General features: G+C 35.7%; 2 protein-coding genes across 5 annotated transcripts in view; one reads left to right on the forward strand and one right to left on the reverse strand.

Moving 5' to 3' along the window:
* LOC132164217 (structural maintenance of chromosomes protein 3) overlaps nucleotides 1-8,301 on the forward strand; it is a 39,973-nt gene extending 31,672 nt beyond the window's left edge. For 2 of the 3 annotated variants that reach the window (XM_059574667.1, XM_059574668.1), the window contains exons 28-30: nucleotides 118-292; nucleotides 7,578-7,767; nucleotides 7,963-8,301. In XM_059574667.1, coding sequence (XP_059430650.1) covers nucleotides 118-292; nucleotides 7,578-7,762 — 360 coding nt within the window. In that variant the 3' untranslated portion in view covers nucleotides 7,763-7,767; nucleotides 7,963-8,301. Of the gene's footprint in view, nucleotides 1-117; nucleotides 293-7,577; nucleotides 7,768-7,953 lie in introns of all 3 variants that reach the window. The other variant, XM_059574670.1, reaches the window with a different exon arrangement.
* A 1,077-nt stretch (nucleotides 8,302-9,378) lies between these two features.
* Nucleotides 9,379-18,269, reverse strand: LOC132164218 (uncharacterized). 2 transcript variants are annotated; one of them, XM_059574671.1, is made up of 9 exons: nucleotides 18,185-18,269; nucleotides 17,664-18,108; nucleotides 13,619-13,709; nucleotides 13,378-13,523; nucleotides 12,349-12,592; nucleotides 12,164-12,268; nucleotides 11,451-11,633; nucleotides 10,606-10,810; nucleotides 9,379-9,883 (listed from the first exon to the last, which is right to left on the reverse strand). In XM_059574671.1, the coding sequence occupies exons 2-9, from the start codon at nucleotides 18,098-18,100 to the stop codon at nucleotides 9,405-9,407; spliced, it is 1,890 nt and encodes a 629-aa protein (XP_059430654.1). In that variant the 5' UTR covers nucleotides 18,101-18,108; nucleotides 18,185-18,269; the 3' UTR covers nucleotides 9,379-9,404. The 2 variants fall into 2 exon arrangements, with proteins under 2 accessions (XP_059430654.1, XP_059430655.1); XM_059574672.1 differs by lacking the exon at nucleotides 18,185-18,269 and having other exon boundaries at nucleotides 17,664-18,152.
* Nucleotides 18,270-19,256: the final 987 nt, after the last annotated feature.

Below are 19,256 nucleotides of genomic sequence, written 5' to 3' on the forward strand. Positions count from 1 at the left end.
TTTTAATTATTATTATTTTTTTCTGATGAGTCATCTACCTCCACTCCGCCATTGCTTTATACAACTGCAGTTAGCATTTAGATGTACAATTTTCAATGATGGATTTTGGCATGACAGGTTTCTTTTACTGGGCAAGGGGAGACACAGTCCATGAAGCAATTGTCAGGGGGTCAGAAAACTGTTGTTGCCCTGACACTTATATTTGCCATACAACGATGTGATCCTGCTCCCTTTTATCTTTTTGATGAGATAGATGCAGCATTGGATCCTCAGTACAGAACTGCTGTTGGAAGTATCCTCTTTTTTGTGTTAGCTGCATGCCTCCTCTCATGCATTTTACTGTTTAATCCACCTTGTTTTATATTTTTTTTATTTGTTTTAATAGTTGGTCTATTGGACTAGTATGTAAACCTTTCACTCCACCCTTGACTGCAGCTTATGCATCTCTGGTCAGTGTTCAAAAGGATCGCCACAATCAGCATGTCCCTAGATAGTTAGTATAATTTTCAGCCTCCTTTGCAGAGAAACAAACTAGTTTAAGCTTGTTTGTGTCTAATGGCTTATCATAGATGCATAGCTGCATATGTATGTGTGCGCATAGAGCATATTTATGCAGACATAAGATAAACTATCTATAAACTAAGCTTGTTGGGTTGTGCACATACGGATTGGTGTTATTTAGGGTCTCAAGGAGCTTCCGGAGGTATTTTGCTTATGTGGGATAGAAGGGTGGTGGAAAAGTTGGAGGTTTGCGTGGGGCGTTTCATCATTGCATGTTCTTTTCGAAGTGTCAGTGATAACTTCAAATGGGCTTTCGCAGGTATGTATGGTCCCAATGATGATCATGATAGGCAGCTATTGTGGGATGAATTGGTAGGTATCATGAGTTTATGGGAAGTGCCTTGGTGCATTGGTGGAGACTTTAATGCCATTAGATATCCGAGAGTGCCTCCTGGGCATGAGGATAAACTGCTTAGCTCGTCAGGGGTGAAAGCTCCTAGATTACCTGGTAACTGGTTCTGGCGAGTGGGGTCAGTTACCTGTAGGAGTTTAATTAACGGTGAGGATTGTTGTACAATATGCGTTTGCGACGTACAATTAATCTGAGTAAAGTTCTCCTACGTTATCAAAAAAAAAAAAAAAAAAAAAAAAGATATCCGAGTGAAAGGGTCGGTGCTGCTCGGTCTTACAGTCCTATGGGGGAATTCTCTAGCTTCATTTTTTGTCAGGGCCTAATGGACATCCCTTTGGTGGGTGGACAGTACACATGGTCAAATAATCGTTGCTGGTCTAGACTTGACAGATTTCTTTTATCTCCTAGATGGGAAGAGGTTTCCTGATGTGGTGCAGAAACGACTACCTTGTCTATTATTGGATCACTCTCCTATTTTACTTGATTGTGGAGAAAGGAAGAGAAGAGGAGGATACTTTAAGTTCAAGAATATGTGGTTAAAATCTGAGGGGTTTGTGGATCAGGTGAAAACCTAGTGGCAATCTTATCAATTTAATGGGAGTCCCAGCTATGTGTTATCATGCAAATTAAAAGCTTTGAAAGGTGACCTGCGATGATGGAATAATGAAGTTTTTGAGCATGTCGGTAAACGGAAGAAGGTGTTATTGGATGGTATAAGGGAGCTTGACATCTGTGGGAAAGGTAGAGGGTTGAACGAGGAGGAAAAAGATGAGTTATCTTCGGAGTTGGAGAGATTGTTGTTGTGTGAGGAGATAAGCTGGCATCAAAAATCTCGGGCTCTATTGGTTAGGGAGGGGGACAAGAATACCAAATTCTTTCACAGAAGGGCAAATTCAAACAAGAGAAACAATGCCATTGAGTCTTTAATTATCAATGGTTCTTTGTCTTCGGAAGCCATTGATATCAAGGCACGCATTGTTCAGTTCTATACACAATTGTTCATTGAAAGTTGTAGTCGGAGGCCTATACCGGATGGTTTATCGTTTCAGTCTAGTCTTTAATTATCAATGGTTCTTTGTCTTCGGAAGCCACTGATATCAAGGTGCACATTGTTCAGTTCTATACACAATTGTTCACTGAAAGTTGTAGTCGGAGGCCTATACCAGATGGTTCATCGTTTTAGTCTATTGGAAGTGAGGAAGGTTTGTGCTTAGAAAGGGATTTTGAAGAAAGTGAGGTGCTAGAGGTGGTAAAGGAGATAAATCCCCAGACCCCGATGGTTTCTCATTGGGTTTTGTGCAAACATGTTGGGAAGTACTTAAAGAAGATATAATGGCTGTTTTTAGAGATTTCCACAACAAGGGAAGGTTTTAAAAAAGTCTTGATGCAACATTTATAGCACTTATTCCAAAGAAAGCAGGGGCAGAGGAGTTAAAGGATTTTCAACCTATTAGTTTGGTGGGCATTGTGTATAAATTGATTTCCAAAGTGCTAGCGAATCGACTGAAAAATGTGTTAGATAAGATTAGATTGAAGTCTCAAAATGCGTATATCAAGTGGAGAAAGATTCTAGATTTGGTTTTGATAGCTAATGAATGTATTGATAGCCGGCTTAGATTTGGTGAACCCAGTTTGTTATGTAAATTGGACTTAGGGAAGGCGTATGATCACGTGAATTGGGAGTTTTTGCTATTCATATTGCAACGAAGTGGGTTTGTTTGAGGAGAAATGGAGGAATTGGATAGCGTTCTGTATTTTCACAGTTCGATATTCATTTTTGATTAATGGAGAACCCTCAGGCTTTTTTAGTAGCTCCCAGGGTATAAGACAAGGGGATCCACTATCTCCTTTTCTGTTTGTTATTGTGATGGAGGCACTAAGTAGAATGATGGAGGCTACTGAAGCTAGTGGTCTTATGGTTGGTTTTTTAGTGGGATCAAGGAACAATCCTGGTCTCAGTGTCTCACATTTGTTGTTTGCTTATGACACAATGATTTTTTATGGGGCCGATGAGGAACATCTCAGAAATCTTAGGTGTCTTTTTCTATGTTTTGAAGTGGTCTCGAGGCTGAAAATTAACTTGTCAAAGTCTGAGATTGTTCCAATTGGTGAGGTAGAGGATATTGATAGGTTGGCAAACATTTTTGGGTGTAGGGTGGCAAGATTACCTATGAAATATTTGGGTCTTCCTTTGGGGGTGCCTTACAGGTTTATAACCATTTGGAATGATATTATCGAGAAGATGGGAAGGAAATTGGCAAGTTGGAAGAAAATGTATCTATCAAAGCGTGGGAGGCTTACACTTATCAAAAGTACTTTGTCCAATCTCCCTACGTATTTCTTGTCTTTATTTCCTATTCCTGTGAGTGTAGCGAATAAATTGGAGAAGCTACAAAGAGATTTCCTGTGGGGTGGTCTAAATGAGGAGCCCAAGTTCCATCTAGTGAAATGGGCTCAGATCTGTTCTCCCATACAAGATGGTGGTTTAGGAATTCGAAACTTACTCACAATCGCGCTTTATTGGGTAAATGGTTATGGCGATATGCAATGGAAAGGGAAGTATATTGGAGGTTGGTAGTAAAAGTTAAGTATGGGTGTATGAACAGTGGATGGTGTACCAAGGTGGTGGAGGGCCCTCATGGAGTTGGGATGTGGAAACATATTTGGAGAGGGTGGGAAGTTTTCTTGAAATTTATTACCTTTAGAGTAGGAGATGGCTCCCACATTAGATTTTGGCACGATATTTGGTGTGGGGATTAGTCCTTAAAGGAAGCATGGGTTAGGGATCATATGTAGCTGGTCAATGGTGTTATACAGTGGAATGTTCCTTTTTCAGGGCCGGTACAGGATTGTGAGGCAGAAGTGGTGATGTCTTTTTTTTGGGAAGTTATATACTTTCCGTAATCGCGTGGGGGTGTCGGATTGTATGCGGTGGACTCCTTCTAAACGACATATTTTTGAGCTCAGGTCTTTTTTTCGTAAGCTTTCTTCCTTGGGGACATCCTTTTTCCCGTGGAGGAGTATATGGAAAGTAAAAGTTCCATTGAGAGTTACCTTCTTTGTGTGGACGGCGACTCTTGGAAAGATTTTGACCTAGGATAATTTGCGTAAAAGAGGTATCATTATGGTGGGTTGGTATTGTATGTGCAAGGGCAGCGGTGAGCCTGTAAACCATCTTCTCTTTCACTGTGAAGTGGCCCGAGCTTTATGGAGTATGGTTTTCTCTCTTTTTGCTGTTAATTGGGTCATGCCTAGAGGAGTGGTAGACTTGTTGGCTTGTTGGCGCAGTCAGTGAGGCAATATTTCAGCTAATGAGGTATGGCGAATTGCACCACTGTGCGTCATGTGGATTATTTGGCGAGAGTAGAATGGAAGATGTTTTGAAGATCAAGAAAGGTTAATGGAAGAGGTCAAAAAGTTGTTTATTCAAACTCTGTTCTATTGGGCCGACGCTTTTAGTGTGCCTCAATTTTCTACTGTGTCTCAATTTTTATCTTTATGTTCTTCTTTCTGCCTTTAGTGGGGTCTTTCTTTGTATACTTCCCGTGTATTAGGGTTGCGCCTCTTTACGCTTTTCAATGAATTACTTATTTATCAAAAAAAAAAACTTATTATATCTTTTATATTGTCTTCTATAGAGCACTTAAAGTGTTTTGAGATCGCTTGAACAAAAAGGTAAGTAGTGTTGATAACCGCAAATTCAATAAGAAGTCTTAGCAAAATAAAGATGGCATTGGAAACAATTTATGACTATTTGGAGTTTCAATTAAGAATACATGAATAATATATTCTTAATTATGGTAATTAGATAAGGGGTGTCGATTATGTCCAACCGGGCTCTTCAGGTGACTCAGGTGAGTGGTTATGGCACTACACTTATGAGAGAATTTTTGGTGGTGGTGGGCTTTAAATATGGTAGTCATTGGGGTGAGTGGTGTTCTAATGAAGCTAATGGGTCACACGTGATTGGCCTTTTGAATTCATTAGGAGTTTTCAAAGTATACAATATTTGAGGTGGTGACAGTTCAAAGATTAGTGTCTAGCATGATGTGGGGTGTGGGGAGAAACCCCTTAAGGTACTGTTTTCGGAGTTTTTTTAGCATTGTCTACGTTAGGGATGCCTTTGTGGTGGATCTTCAGTTATTTAATGGCTCTCCTTAGGGGAATGCTAATTTTGTAAGAGTGGTGCATGATTGGGACGTGGAATTCTTTTCTTCATTCTTCAATCAGTTGTATTCCATCATATTGAGACAGGGCATTGAGAACAAGCTTTGTTGGGCTCCCTTCAAGAGAGGGTTGTTTGATATTAGATCGTGTTATATTGTGTTAATTCGCCATGTAAGCAATCATTTCACATGGAGGAGTATATGGCAGATTAAGGCCCCCCTTGAGAGTGACTTTCTTTGCTTGGTTGGTTGCTTTAGTTTCCTCACTTTGGATAACCTAAGAAAGCAACAAATTATTGTGGTAGGTTGGTGTTGCATGTGCAATAAGAGTGGAAACACCAATGACCACCTTTTATTTCATTGCGAGATAGTTAATGCCTTGTGGAACTCTATTTTCAGTTTTCTTGGGTTAGCAGTGGTCATACCCTGTCGAGTGATAGGGCGATTGGTAGTCCTCAAAGTGAAGTTGTTTGGAAGATGATTTTGCATTGCTTGATGTGGTGTATTTGAAGGGAAAGAAATCATTGAAGCTTTAAAGACAGGAAAAACACGGTTATGGAATTGAAGGCCTTCTTTTTCAATAATCTACCAATGGATGATTGTCTATGAGTGTTTTCATATTTCTAGTTTTCATGACTTTTTTTATTTTTATTTTTATCTTTTTTCCTCTTTTGGTTAGGTGTTTGTATACTTCCTATGTATTGGGTGCACCCGTTTTTATTGAATTAATTTACTCATCATTTTTTTTTTTTTTGGTTGATGAATCAGAATGTAATGTAAGACATTATGTTTAGGGATCCTAGTGCTAGCTGTGGGTTTGACTTTGAGTTGGTTGCATTCAGGTGGCTGCACTTGATAGATTGGGTCATTTTTAAAAATTTGGGGAAACTTCACAAAGAACCCGTGAACTACCCCGCGTTTTGAGAAGCCCCTCCTCAAATTTTAAATACTCTCAATTTCACCCATCAAATTTTCAATTTGATGCAATTTACCCTCCTCTGTCAATTTTTGCCGTTAAACCCTAACGAAACCCCTAAAAAGACTAAATTACCCTTCAATATTCGTTCTTCTTTTCTTGTAATGAAAAAAAATGAAGAAAAAAATGTGACCCAATCGTGAGTCATCTTGTGATTTTTTTTTATAATAACTTTATTTATGTTTTTAATTTTTATAATAACTTTATTTTATAAAAAAATTAGGGGTATAATGGTTATTTTATCACTTTTAACATTTAAAAATTGACGGATGGGACATTAAATTGAAAGTTCAGATGGTGAAATTGAGAGTTTTTAAAATTTGGGAGGTCTTCTCAAAACGCGTGGTAGTTCAAGGGTCTAAAGTGAAATTTTTTCTAAAATTTGTGAGTTCAAACTAAGTTAAACACTGAATTCATATTATAATTGCTCCAAAACTGTGAAATAACATTTTGTGAATAGCAAAATGATACCAATAGGTATGCTGTAAGTAAAATTATTTTTTTTAATGATTGAATAGGTTGGATATGGGTTGGTTGGTTAGGATTCCACTTGAGTTTGGTAGTTCTACAATGTGTTGGTTTCAGAAATGGTTTGATTCTGAAACAGTCCTGCCCAGGTTGTTTACTTTAGGTGGCTGCTTGTGTTCAGTGTTGCATTTATGGAGGATGACCCCTTTGTGTTTGATGTGGCGTCTTTGGTGAGAGCATGATGCCCGAAGCTTTGACGACCGTGAGATTGGTTTGCTTGATTTGAAGAAGTTGGTGCTGCGTACCCTGTATACATGGAGAGTGGCATGGACTACTTTGTCTGTTTATACTTTTTTTGAGTTTTTAGATTTATATTCTTCTTTCTCTATAGATTAGGGGTTCTCTTGTATATTTGTATACTACATGCGTACTTGGATTGTGCTCCTCTGTGCTTTGAATAAATATACATTATTTATCAAAAAAAAAAAAAATGGACTTCACATTGTAAGGATGAGATTGTGATATTTTTAGTTTTGGACAAGTACTTGGCCCTAAGGGGAGGGGGGAAAGGAGATTCGAACTAATAACTTCCGCTTTATGAGGCATGGTCCTCAACCAATTGACCTACCCCTTGGCATTTGTGTTTTCAGTTATAATAATGCACCTTTAATGCGTTGTGTTTTTGATATGGGCTCAATTGATTTCTGGTTTTTATCATTTTAAAGGGAAAGATGGTGGTATCCTTATAGTTTTATTCTTCAGTAGTGGTGAATTTATTTAATTTTAACTGTCATATGAGCTATTTGATTAGCGGATTGCTGTAAACAGCTATAAACCGTATACACTTTCCGATTGCATCAAGTTGCCCTTGTTGCCATTTATTGCTGCTGTTGATCCATTTGCTTAATTTTCAATTACCTTGCATTTATACTAGATAAAGTAAATACCGTTGTTGCATAATCTTTATGCCTGATGTTTGCAGCCTCGTTTTGGCTAATAACTCTGTTATTTTAAACTGTCATGCTGGTAGATCCTTAAATCACTTGTTTGGTAGATATGATTCGTCGCCTGGCAGACATGGCAAATACTCAATTTATAACTACAACATTTAGGCCAGAGCTTGTGAAAGTTGCTGACAAGATATATGGGGTGACACATAAAAACAGGGTGAGCCATGTCAATGTTGTCTCCAAGGAAGATGCACTTGATTTTATTGAGCAAGACCAATCCCACAATTGATGAAGGTGAACCTCTCTTAAATTTCACGTTCTTTTTATTTTCCACCAAGATTTACACTTTGTGAATCATTACAATACTATCTTTATTAGTTGCCTTCAATTGGTATAGTGATTTGCTCAACTCCCAGCTGCCTGGCAGCGTTTCCATGGTACAATAAATTAAATTGTGTTAGTTTGTGGCTCTGAATATAGTATTTGTAGGTTGGTAGGTGCTGCAAAGTCCCATGAAGTATTTAAATCTATATTGGGAAGCTGTAAGATACTCTTTTCTGCTGCCGCTGTGTGAGGGAGAAGCCCTGGGAAGATGGAAATGCTCTGGACGCTTGAGCTTTGGTATAGGTTTGTTTAAAACTCTGATATAGGTTTGCTAGTGGAGCTACAAGACTGTATAGAAGCTAATCAACTCTTCTGAATCATGTTTTAACTACCTACGTTAGGATTTGGAGAAAAATATCTAAATGGTGTAGGTTTACACTTTATCTAATATTACAAAGAGTATCCTGGCTTTCTTCTCCTTTAATTATTTTATTTTTTTGTGAATTCGTGTTTCAGTTGTGTTTGATGGTGTTGACACGAAAATTACTCTTTGAAGACAGGATGGAGTTTGCACTCAGAAACTCCAATTTGTCGGAGATTGATAATTATTTGTGTGGATGCAAAACATTTTCATGAGCTCTTGGTTTTAGGTTTATGTTGAATCTTCTCATGTTAGCTAATAACATCAAGGTATCGTGTTTTCTTTCTCTCAGGTGTGTACCCAGAGGTATATCATGTTAGCTAATTAACTCACCAGCTTCACCTTTCTCTTTGTAAATTCTCCTCGTAGTCCAGAGAGTGCGCAGCTTCCCATGCCAAAAATTTATGAAAATCCTCTAAAATTTTAAAGACGTCTTAAAATTTTGTTTGTTTTTGTTTTGTTTTTTATGGGTTGGACTTCAAACTTATTTTTTATCCCAAAAAAAATATGTTTCTTTTTGTGTTTCTCCTGAAGAAAATTTAGTATTGCCCTATTTGCACTCCATTCAACAACACAGCCTCAAAACCTGGTCAAGCTCAAGCCTTAGCACGAATGGCTTGAGAACATACAGACCCATTCACCCTAGGTACTTAAAAAACTTTGGAGACAAAGCGTCCCTTTCGAATGGATTTTCGATAGTGTTTTTTAGATGCGTGTTTTGTTGTATATGATTATTTGGAGTAAAAGAAGTGTAGGTTTTACACATTAGGGTGCAGTTTCTACATGTTGCCGAACGGCCGGAGTGGTGTTTGAACTGGTGTAAGGTAGAGTGCTCTAGTTGAAGTTGTGTTCGAACACCAGTCAAATGAGCTCAATTCATAAAGTCATGTTCGTAATTGTGTCCGACAATTGAGGGAGTTTAAGTGAAGTTTCTCTATCTTTTAATGATTCAAATATAATTTGAAGTTTTTATTTTTTATTTTTTATTTTTTATTTATGAGAAAGAGAGATAGCAAAGATAAATTTAGATGGTTGAAAAAATGACAATTGCTGTAATTTTTTTAAAGCACTTAAACCAAATCCGTAAACATTAAAAATACTTAAATAATCATATGAAACAAAATTCCCACACCCCTCCCCCCCCAACCCCACCAAAAACAAAAAAGCACAAGAGACAAATCTACATCTATACTGGCTTAGTTGTAAGCCCAAAACCAAACGGAAATAGTGGATCATAGTGAGGATCACCAACATTCATTGGGAGCTGATCAACGGTCCTAAACCAAGTACGAGAAAGCTTCCCGCTGAATCCATAATCTCCAAAAAGCACATCGGCAACTCCATGGCCTTCGGAGCCGGGAAGCCATGCCGCCACAAGCGCATCCATCAGTGTCACATATGGTTGAATCATGATTGGCCGACCAGAGACCACAACAACAACACACTTCACTCCTCCACACACGTTGGTGATTGTGTCCAGACCCGGTTCGCTCATTGTCAAGTTCAAGCTGTCGCCTTGCGTCTCGGCGTAAGGAGGCTCTCCAACGACGACTATGGCGTAAGAGAAGTTGTTAGCTTTCACAAAACTAACGTTCGGGTTCTCGCTGAAGATAATTTCTGTGCTCGGATCAACAGCTGCTTTAATGGCACCCAGGATGGTAGTTCCTGTTTAATTTTTCACAAAGAGTAATGCTATTTAGGGTTGGATTGGATTCACAATTTCAATAAGCGATTTTATAATGTTTGATTAGAACATGATTTTTGAAAATGCATATAGTTTTACCCTTTAAATTTTGTGTTTTTTTTAAAAGCACCCATTGTCTAATTTTTACGTTTTCAAATCGTAAATTTTCAAAATGTAGTCCCAAACAATATATTTTGTGAGAATTAGTTTAAAATTGCATTTTTATTAGCAAAATCGTAATGCCAAACAAACTCTTAATAAACTATTATACAACTGTCATTCAACTGAGATTAAGAACCTGTTTGGGATTACGTTTGAAAAATATAACTTTTAAATCAAAAAACATTTTATGGCAAAAGCTTCATTTTTAAGCTTTTGCTAAAAGTGCATTTTGGTCATTTTTAGGCTTCTTGGACTCTTAAAAGCGTTTTTAATTTTTTTACGTAACGAATACTTTTTTCTTCAAATAGACTTTTTGAGTGTTAAAAGCACTTTTAGGCTCCTTAAACGCAACCTCAAACATGCTCTGAGTGGTAGTGAAATCAACTTGTAGATTAACAAGGACTTATAAAAAAAAAAAAAAAGAATAATAAAATAAAATAAAAAAATAGATTTTTATTACAACGTACGTTGTCCCAATTAAAATAGCATTTTTCAATTACTAATCCATATGAATTGAAGTGAAATGATTCGACAAGCATACCGGCAGTGTTGTTGTTTCCACCGAGTCCCTGCCAAGTGATAGTCCAACCGCCACATTGATAGCCCAAATTGTCGGCGTGGCTTCCAGCAACTAGGATCTTTGTTGCCTTTTTGGGCAGAGGTAGCAGAGGATCGTCTGCATTTTCTCCATTCTTTAGGAGAACAAGTGACTTTCTCACAGCTTCCCGAGCTAAATCTCTATGAGCCTGTCAGCCGAATATGATCAGGTTTTATCAATTGTAATCATGTGAATGAAACAGAAGTTATGGTAGGCGGGGTGATGATTTTTTCGAGTCTGTATAAATTAAATTCATTTTTTTTTTTCAATGAAAAATAAAACCCTAATAGGCTAATTCATATATATATATATATATATACATTTAAATTCATATACGAGTCATGATTGAGAAGTATAACCCGTTTAATTAAATGAATCGAATTAGAATTGGCCCATATTGAGTAATCCCAACACGAACCCGAAACACCAGCTCTATGAGTCATGATTGAGAAGTATAATTCGTTTAATTAAATGAATCGAATTAGAATTGACCCATATTGAGTAATCCCAACACGAACCCGAAACACCAGCTCTATTATTATGGTAGGCTGCATTTATTTAGTAATACTTCAAGTGATCACTAACTTGGTTTTCAAGCTAGCCGACGAAAGGTCTGATTAGCTAAGGGGGTTATCGTGTCAAGATTGATATGTTTGACCCGTTTAACTAAATAGGTTGGATTTGAGTATTAAGTTTACTCATGATAATCAACCTAACACGTCAACACAAATTGTCAACCTTATTTATAATAGGGTTTATTAAGTATAATACTTCAAGAAGTGACTAACCTGGCTCCCAAGCTGACCGACGAAGGCGTGATCAGCTAAGGGGTTCTCAAAGAGACCCATGGTGAACTTAACTCTTAGTATCCTCCTGACAGCATCATCGATCCGACTCATGGGAATAGCCTTGTTATTCACATGGTTTGTCAAAGTATCAATGAACTCGGTGTAGTTGTAGGGAACCATTATCTGCAAACACCCAAAATTATGAAGCCTTCCAAGTTGAGCATTATTTCACTTCAAACAAATAACACCAGGGCACAAACAAAAATATATAATAGAATAAAGTAACCTTAGAAACCACATTTTTAGCAGTCCTAACCAAACATTAATTTTTATTTTTAACAAGGATTAATGTTGGATAATTGTGAGATAAAAATGTGGTTTCTAAGATTACTTAATAGAATATATTAGGAGAAAGAGAGCAGAAGCAGAGGCAATGAAACTGATGAATACTGTTAGAACTACATTGTTAAGGCTACATCTTGACTATTGAAGTATTATAAAGTTGTATTACAATGAATGATATTTGTAGAGGGATTAACTATGAGAAATGAACAAGAAAATCCTACACTAAATAAGGAAGAGAATAGACCTATAGAAGAATAAAATAAATGCTAAATATAGAGAATATATTGTAAATATTGTAACATTCTATTTAGTAAGTCTTTAATAGTTCAATAAATAATGAAAAATAAGAGAGATCCATATCCACTAACCATGTCAATACCAGCCTGAACCCCTGCCAAAACTGAGTATGAGTAGTTTGCATGGGGTGGGTAGGTAATCCAATCAATCCCCCCTGAATCAGAGATAACAAAACCCTGAAATTTGTACAGTAAATTAATTAATTACTGTGCATATAATTAAGAAGTTTACAAGAAGTTCAAGAAAATTGTTTTACCCTAAACCTAAGGGTTTTCTTGAGAAAATTGGTGACAAGATTGCGGTTGGCATGCATCTTGTTCCCATTCCAGCTGGAGTAGGAAACCATAATTGTGCCAACACCCTTGGTAATAGCCTGGTAGTAGCCAGGCATGTGAATACTCAACAATCCATGCCAATCAATTTCAGTGTTATTTGCATTGATGCCCCTGATGGTGCCACCATCACCCACAAAGTGTTTTGCACAAGCCAGAATCTTATCCCTATATATAACACATGCACCCATAAGAAAGATACCAGAATTTATAAGGAAACAAAAGGACATATAAAATTTAAGATTGACATTTCAATACATGTGCAAAACACAAGGACCCATCATGATGACAACTAAAACATTAAACATAGGATGTTACCAATATTGCTATAAGTTAGTAATGATTCGACGTTTTTTTTTTTTTTTTTCCTAATTAAAAAAAGGGTTCACCAATGTTGATCACTGCCCCGGCCCACTTAAACCCTGATGTACATGGCATGGGATACACCTTTGCAGTAATGGAATATGCATGGACTTGAACCCACAACCTCGGACTCGCAAGGTAGTGATTTTGAGCTGCTTCGACCATTAAGCCATCGTCCCAGGGGCCATGTTTTGATGTTTAAGTAGTCTAGAACATCGATCATCACTTCTAATCAAATTTCCATGCAAAATTAAGGAAGGTGGACAAACTACATCAAATAGTATAATAGTTTTTTAATCATAATAATGATTATTTTGCAGCATTCGAAAAATTACTTTGAACCACCAAAGCAACAAAGAAGAGAACAAGATCCTCTTTAGTTCAAATGAACTTAAGAATATCCAGTTATTTATACTTTAAGGGTATTTTTGTTTTTACACTTTTTGAGTGGACAAAAATACTTATCGACTATAAAAACTGGAGAGGATCCTAATTCCTATTATAGTTATATATATGCACTAAATTTAATACTTACGAAAAATGAAAAATCAATCCTTATGAATTGCATTGCTTTGCAATAAATGACTTACTTTCCACCAACATACGGTACACCCTTTCGCGAACCAGCTGGAATCTCGCCTTGCAACCCAAGTATGATATCCGTCATTTCTTTGACAATTTCGGGATCCTCACTGTAGCTCTCGTAGCACCTACCCCATCTGGGATCTCTACAAACCTACCATGCAAATTAGATGTATTGGATTAATTCCCAACAAAATAAATGATTATGCAATTAATTCCACGAAATGATTCTCGGGATTGACTCCATACCGCAATGCATGGAGCAAAAGCATAGTTGATCCCAGTAGCCTTAACCTCAAGAGCAGTTGCTGCACCAATCCTCTTCACAAGCTCAGCATCCCTACAAGATGGTTACCATTGTTGAAACATTAGTTCACATTATATCACATCCGTGGCAGAACTAGAGATTTGTGTTTGGGGGTCAAAAATTAAATTTTATAGGAATTTTATAATTTTTATTTAGTTATTTATTTTTGGGACCAAGGTGCAGGGTCTCAAGGCCCCTAGGCCCAACGTGGTTCCGCCCCTAATCACATCATATCATTCTTATTATGGAAAGTGTTAGCTTTTTGAATTGGTGCATTCAGTGTCCAAACTTGTTTTTATTTATTTGGAGATTGTGTAGTTGCGTGTACTTAGGTTTGTAAGTGAAGATGATGAAGACTGCTTCAAGACGACAAGTACAACAACTAACGTCGGGATATGGTTATTCCGGAGGCCGCCATGAAAAACACAATATTTTCGTCTTTAAAATACCAATTTTGCTTCATTGTTTCCATCTCTCAACCATGAAATTTCAGAGCTTTAAGAGAGGAGTTGAGAGATGGTTAGGGTGAACCAAATCCATGGTTGTGTTGATACGTGCACAATGATGATCTTAGGCTTAGTGCCAAGAGTATTGTTCATGTGCTGTAGGCTTTAGAATGGAGATCAAACCCCAATGCTACTGCTACAAGGTTGTTTGTCAATGACGTTTACCGTTGGGTCAATAAGGATTTTACAGTAAGTGTGACAAATGAGAAACTGAAGCTTGGCGAGGAGCCGAGAAGGCAAGTGAGAATCTTGTATGCGCAAGTAGTCTAGAAATTTACAAAGGGTTGTAAGCCGAGAAGGCAAGTGAGAATCTTGTATGCGCAAGTAGTCTAGAAATTTACAAAGGGTTGTAAGTTGACAAATTATTCATTTCATAGTGGACTAGGTTCAGTTGTGGATGCAAAGGGTGCGGCCTAGGGGTGTAAGCAAGCTAATACAACTCGACAGCTCACTCGATACCCGCTCGGTTAAGCTCGACCCGAACTCAAGCTTGACACTGTACAAGCTCGTTCGTTACTGTTGAAACTCACTCGATTAGTTAGTGATATATACCCGGCTCACTCGATCAAACTCGATGGGGACTCGTGAGCTCGACTCGTTTAAGACTCGAACCAACTCGTTAGCTTGACTCGTTAGTTCGTTCATATATCTTATATATATATATATATATATATATATATATTACAAAAAAAATAGTTATATATATTTAAATATGTATATTAGTAATTAAATAATATATGTTATATGAATTATTTAATATTCATGTGTATGTATTAGTTGACATACTAACTAGAGTTAGTTCATAAATTAACATATTATCTAGTTAATTAATATATATATATTAAGTAAATATAATTAAGTACATGTTACTCAATACTTCTATGCATATTACTTATTTTATTATACATGTGTGTTATATATTAGTATATATTAACATACTAACTAGTAACCAGTTAATTAATAAACTAACATATTAACTAAGTTAATATATATTAAATTACTAACTTAGTATAATTAACTATAGGTTATTTTGACAAACAAAAAAATTATATGTTACTTAATATTTGTATTAGTATTATATATATGAATATATAATATACATACTTGTTAGTTAATATATACTAAATTGGTATTACTATTATGTTAAGTGTTAGATCACATGATCTAAAGATTATGTGAATTTTAATTAGAAAAAAAAAAGATTATATGAATTATTATATATTATATGACCATATATATCATAAATTAAGTGATTAATATTAGAATCAACAATGTGTTTGTTTAGAGATATATGCTCTTGTTATGTTTAGAGTATTATGCTCTAGATATCATTAATAATTTAGATGTTATATCATATGAATTATCATCCGAATTTAGTCGCATTTTCATATGGTCTACCATTATAATTTATATGATTATATCAAATGATTAATTGATGATTAAATCATATGACTACATAATAACAAAATATACATATATAATATGACATAAGTCATAAGTATAAAAACTCATACTAATACAACAATTAAGTACCCCGAGACTTAATTGTTGTATACAACAATTAATAAACTAAGATATTAATTAAGTTAATATATATATTAAATTACTAACTTATTATAATTAACTATAGGTTATTTTGACAAAAAAAAATTATATGTTACTTAATATTTGTACGTGTATTATATATATGAATATATAATATACATACTTGTTAGTTAATATATATTAACTTAGTATTACTAAGTAAGTTAAGTATTTTCAAAAAAACAAAAACAAAAACAAAATAAGTTAATCAAAACAAGTTACATAAATAGTAACTAATATAAAATATTATGACATATGGTTAAGTTGTTAACTAATTAAATAGATAACTATACTAAATAGTTAATATACAAGCAAGTATTAACATACTAAATACTAAATACTAAATACTAAATATAGTTAGTTTTAGATCACATGATCTAAAGATTATGTGAATTGTTAGATCATATGATCATATATATCACAAATTAAGTGATTAATATTATAATCAACCATGTGTTTGTTTAGAGCTATATGCTCTTGTTATGTTTGGAGTGTTATGCTCTAGATATCTATTTTTTGATGAATGAAGATTACAATGGTTATCAAAAATAAAAATAAAAGTTTGTTACAGTCACAAATTAAGTATTATCATTGTAATTTAGATTTTATATCATTCGAATTTTGTCACATCAATTATCATATGGTCTAACATTTTGCTATATTAACATATAATTACTAGTAGAGTAACTTAGTAAGCATAGTTAAAGATTTATGGTGTAAGTTTCATAATACTTAAGTATTAATGTATTATCACTATAATTTATAACATTAAACGCATTGCAAGATTATGTTACTGCTTGTAATTGATGCATTGTAAAATTATTCTTGCAGTTGTTTCTTTTAAAGTTTCCACTTAAATTATAGGGATATTCATGAATTAATCTTGAATAGAATAATAAAATAGTAAGAATAAGTACTAGTGTCTTAAATAATTATTTCTAATAGTAAATTGTAGTTAAATTAAATAAGGGGTTAAATATTAATTAACAAATGATGGAAATAAAATAAGGTGGGGGCAGTAATGTAGTTTAAAAAAGTGAGAGGTTTGAATTAAAAAGAAAATCTACATACTACCACGTGTGTGGCTTTGATTCGCTATATGGGAATATCTTATCCCCTTAGCCTTAGCAAAATAAAACAAAAAAAAAAAAGAGACCAAGCCCTTGCTTTCGGAGTTTGGTAAAACACGTAGCCCGTTCTTTTCTTTTCTTCTCCCCCTTCTTTCTCCCACGCCGTGGTCTCCGCTCCCTTGCATATTGCTGTACATCAGATAGAGAGAGGGAAAGAGCGAGAAACACTGTGTGCGGCCAAAATGGTGGCGATTTTTAGCCGACGGAGTGGCTCAAGAAAGGTGAGAAGTGGGCGAGCCAAACCGAGTGCTCGATAAGACACTCAGCTCGCTTAGAAGACGAGCTCAAGCTCGATCTCGCACAAGATTTTCTTCTTGGCGAGTCGAGCCGAGTCCAACATTTACGGGGCTCGAGCTTGTAAACAGTACATACGAGCTGATCTTGAACACCTCCGACTCGCCCGAACTTGGCTCGTTTATAGTCTTAGGTGGGGTGCATCGTTTATAGTCTTAGGTGGGGTGCAGAAGTGAACGCCCCACAAAATTTGTTTTAAAAGAAATTTTGAAAGTAATTTTTTTAAGTTTTTTTATCCTTGCCTATACTCTTCTCCAACCTCTCCTAATACGAATTCCAATATCCGCCAGTGGGTTTGACGGCCCAGAAAAGGTTTTTCTATTCGGTAACAAAAATCTGTGTTAATTATTGTAGTTTGAGATTCTTGTTGTATATATCATTACAGTAATTTTAATCGATCATATAAACTGCATGGGATCTAAATCGTCATGTTGAGTTGTTTAATAAATCTGAGAAAGGAACAAAACACTTGCCTTGTAGCTCCAAGACCAACGTTGTGGGGGAAAATAGTGGCCTTGTAGACATTATTGTTTCCATGAAGAGCATCAATGCCATAAATCATAGGAATGCCGAGACGGGTAGAGAGTGAACCTTTTTGGAAATCATTCACCATCTTCAACCAATCCTCCGGCGAAGCCTCCGGGCGTGGCACGCTTCCTCCACCGCTCAATATACTTCCTATTGAGTATTCCTTCATTATCTCAGCCGTGGCTACCGTACGATCCACCTGCACCATCTGACCAATCTTCTCTGCCAACGTCATCCGCTGCAGTAAATCTTTTATTCTACTATTTATGGAGCGTTTTGGGTCCTTGTATTTCATGTATTCTGCTTCTTCTGCTACTGCAATGGCCGCCCAGCTGATGCACAGGAACAACAGTCCCACAAATGGCATGGAAATCCTCGGCATCGATCCTTCTGTAAAAGGAAATTTAAAAACCAACCCAAAGGATCAAGGTTTTGATAACTTGACAAAAAAAAGAAAAAAGGAAACCTTTCTAGGAGAATGAGAGGACTATAGATGCAAGAGAACGATAAAACCAAATAACGAACGAAAAAAGAAAATAATAAAAAAATCGATCGAGAGGGTGAAATATTATCTGGAGTGGAGTTATATATAGTTTGGATAAGTAAAGAGTAGGAGAAATTTCACTGAATCCCTAAACTTTCACTCGATTTGACAAATCTCCTTAAATTTTAAAATCTTTTAATTTAGTCCCCTGAATTTTCGGAGGGTTTAAATTGATTGCAATTGAAAGTTTTTGGGACTAAATTGAGAAATTTTGAAGTTTAGGGGGTTTGTCAAATCAGGTGGAAGTTCAGGGGTAGGGGTCATTAATGAAGTTACCTCTAAATAGTATATATGCATAAAATTGGTGTTGTAAATAACTCTGGATAAGACTAAATAAATAGTATATATATATATATATGGATAAATATGAGTTGTAGAATTTTTAGGGGACACAAATTTTCTCCAAACTAGTTTGAAAGAAATTTCTTTTAACAGTCCAACCTATCTAATCTAATATATCTAATATCTAGTCTAATCTTATCTTATCTTTTATATATATAATAAGGAATTTTTAGACAGAAGTCTTTGAACTTTTGACAAGTGGCGTTGTACATGTGTATGCTACATGTATGTTTTCTCTTTTCAAAATAAATCTTGTGCATAGCCGTTTTCACAATTTCAACCAGCGCAAACTTTTAATTTCAAAACAACAAAACATCGTTTCAGATTTCCCCACTATTTTTCGGACAACATAAAACTCACCATTAACCCCTCAACACCGAGTAAGTTTTATGTTGTAATCTTCTGTTTGAATTCAAAACAAGAGGCGTTACATATGTATGCTACATGTCTCTTTTCTCTTTTCAAAATAAATTTCCCTCAACGCCGAGTAAGTTTTCTGTTGTAATCTTCTATTTGAATTTAAAATCTGGGGATAATTTTGGATGTGTGTCAATATCTATTGTAATATTCTGTTTGAATTCAAAATCTGGAGATAATTTTGGATGTGTTAAAGTATATCAGGCTCAAAAGCGCTCGAGCTAAATGCGCTCGA

Source organism: Corylus avellana, chromosome ca10, assembly GCF_901000735.1.
Source record: "Corylus avellana chromosome ca10, CavTom2PMs-1.0".
NCBI classification, from domain to species: Eukaryota; Viridiplantae; Streptophyta; class Magnoliopsida; order Fagales; family Betulaceae; genus Corylus; species Corylus avellana.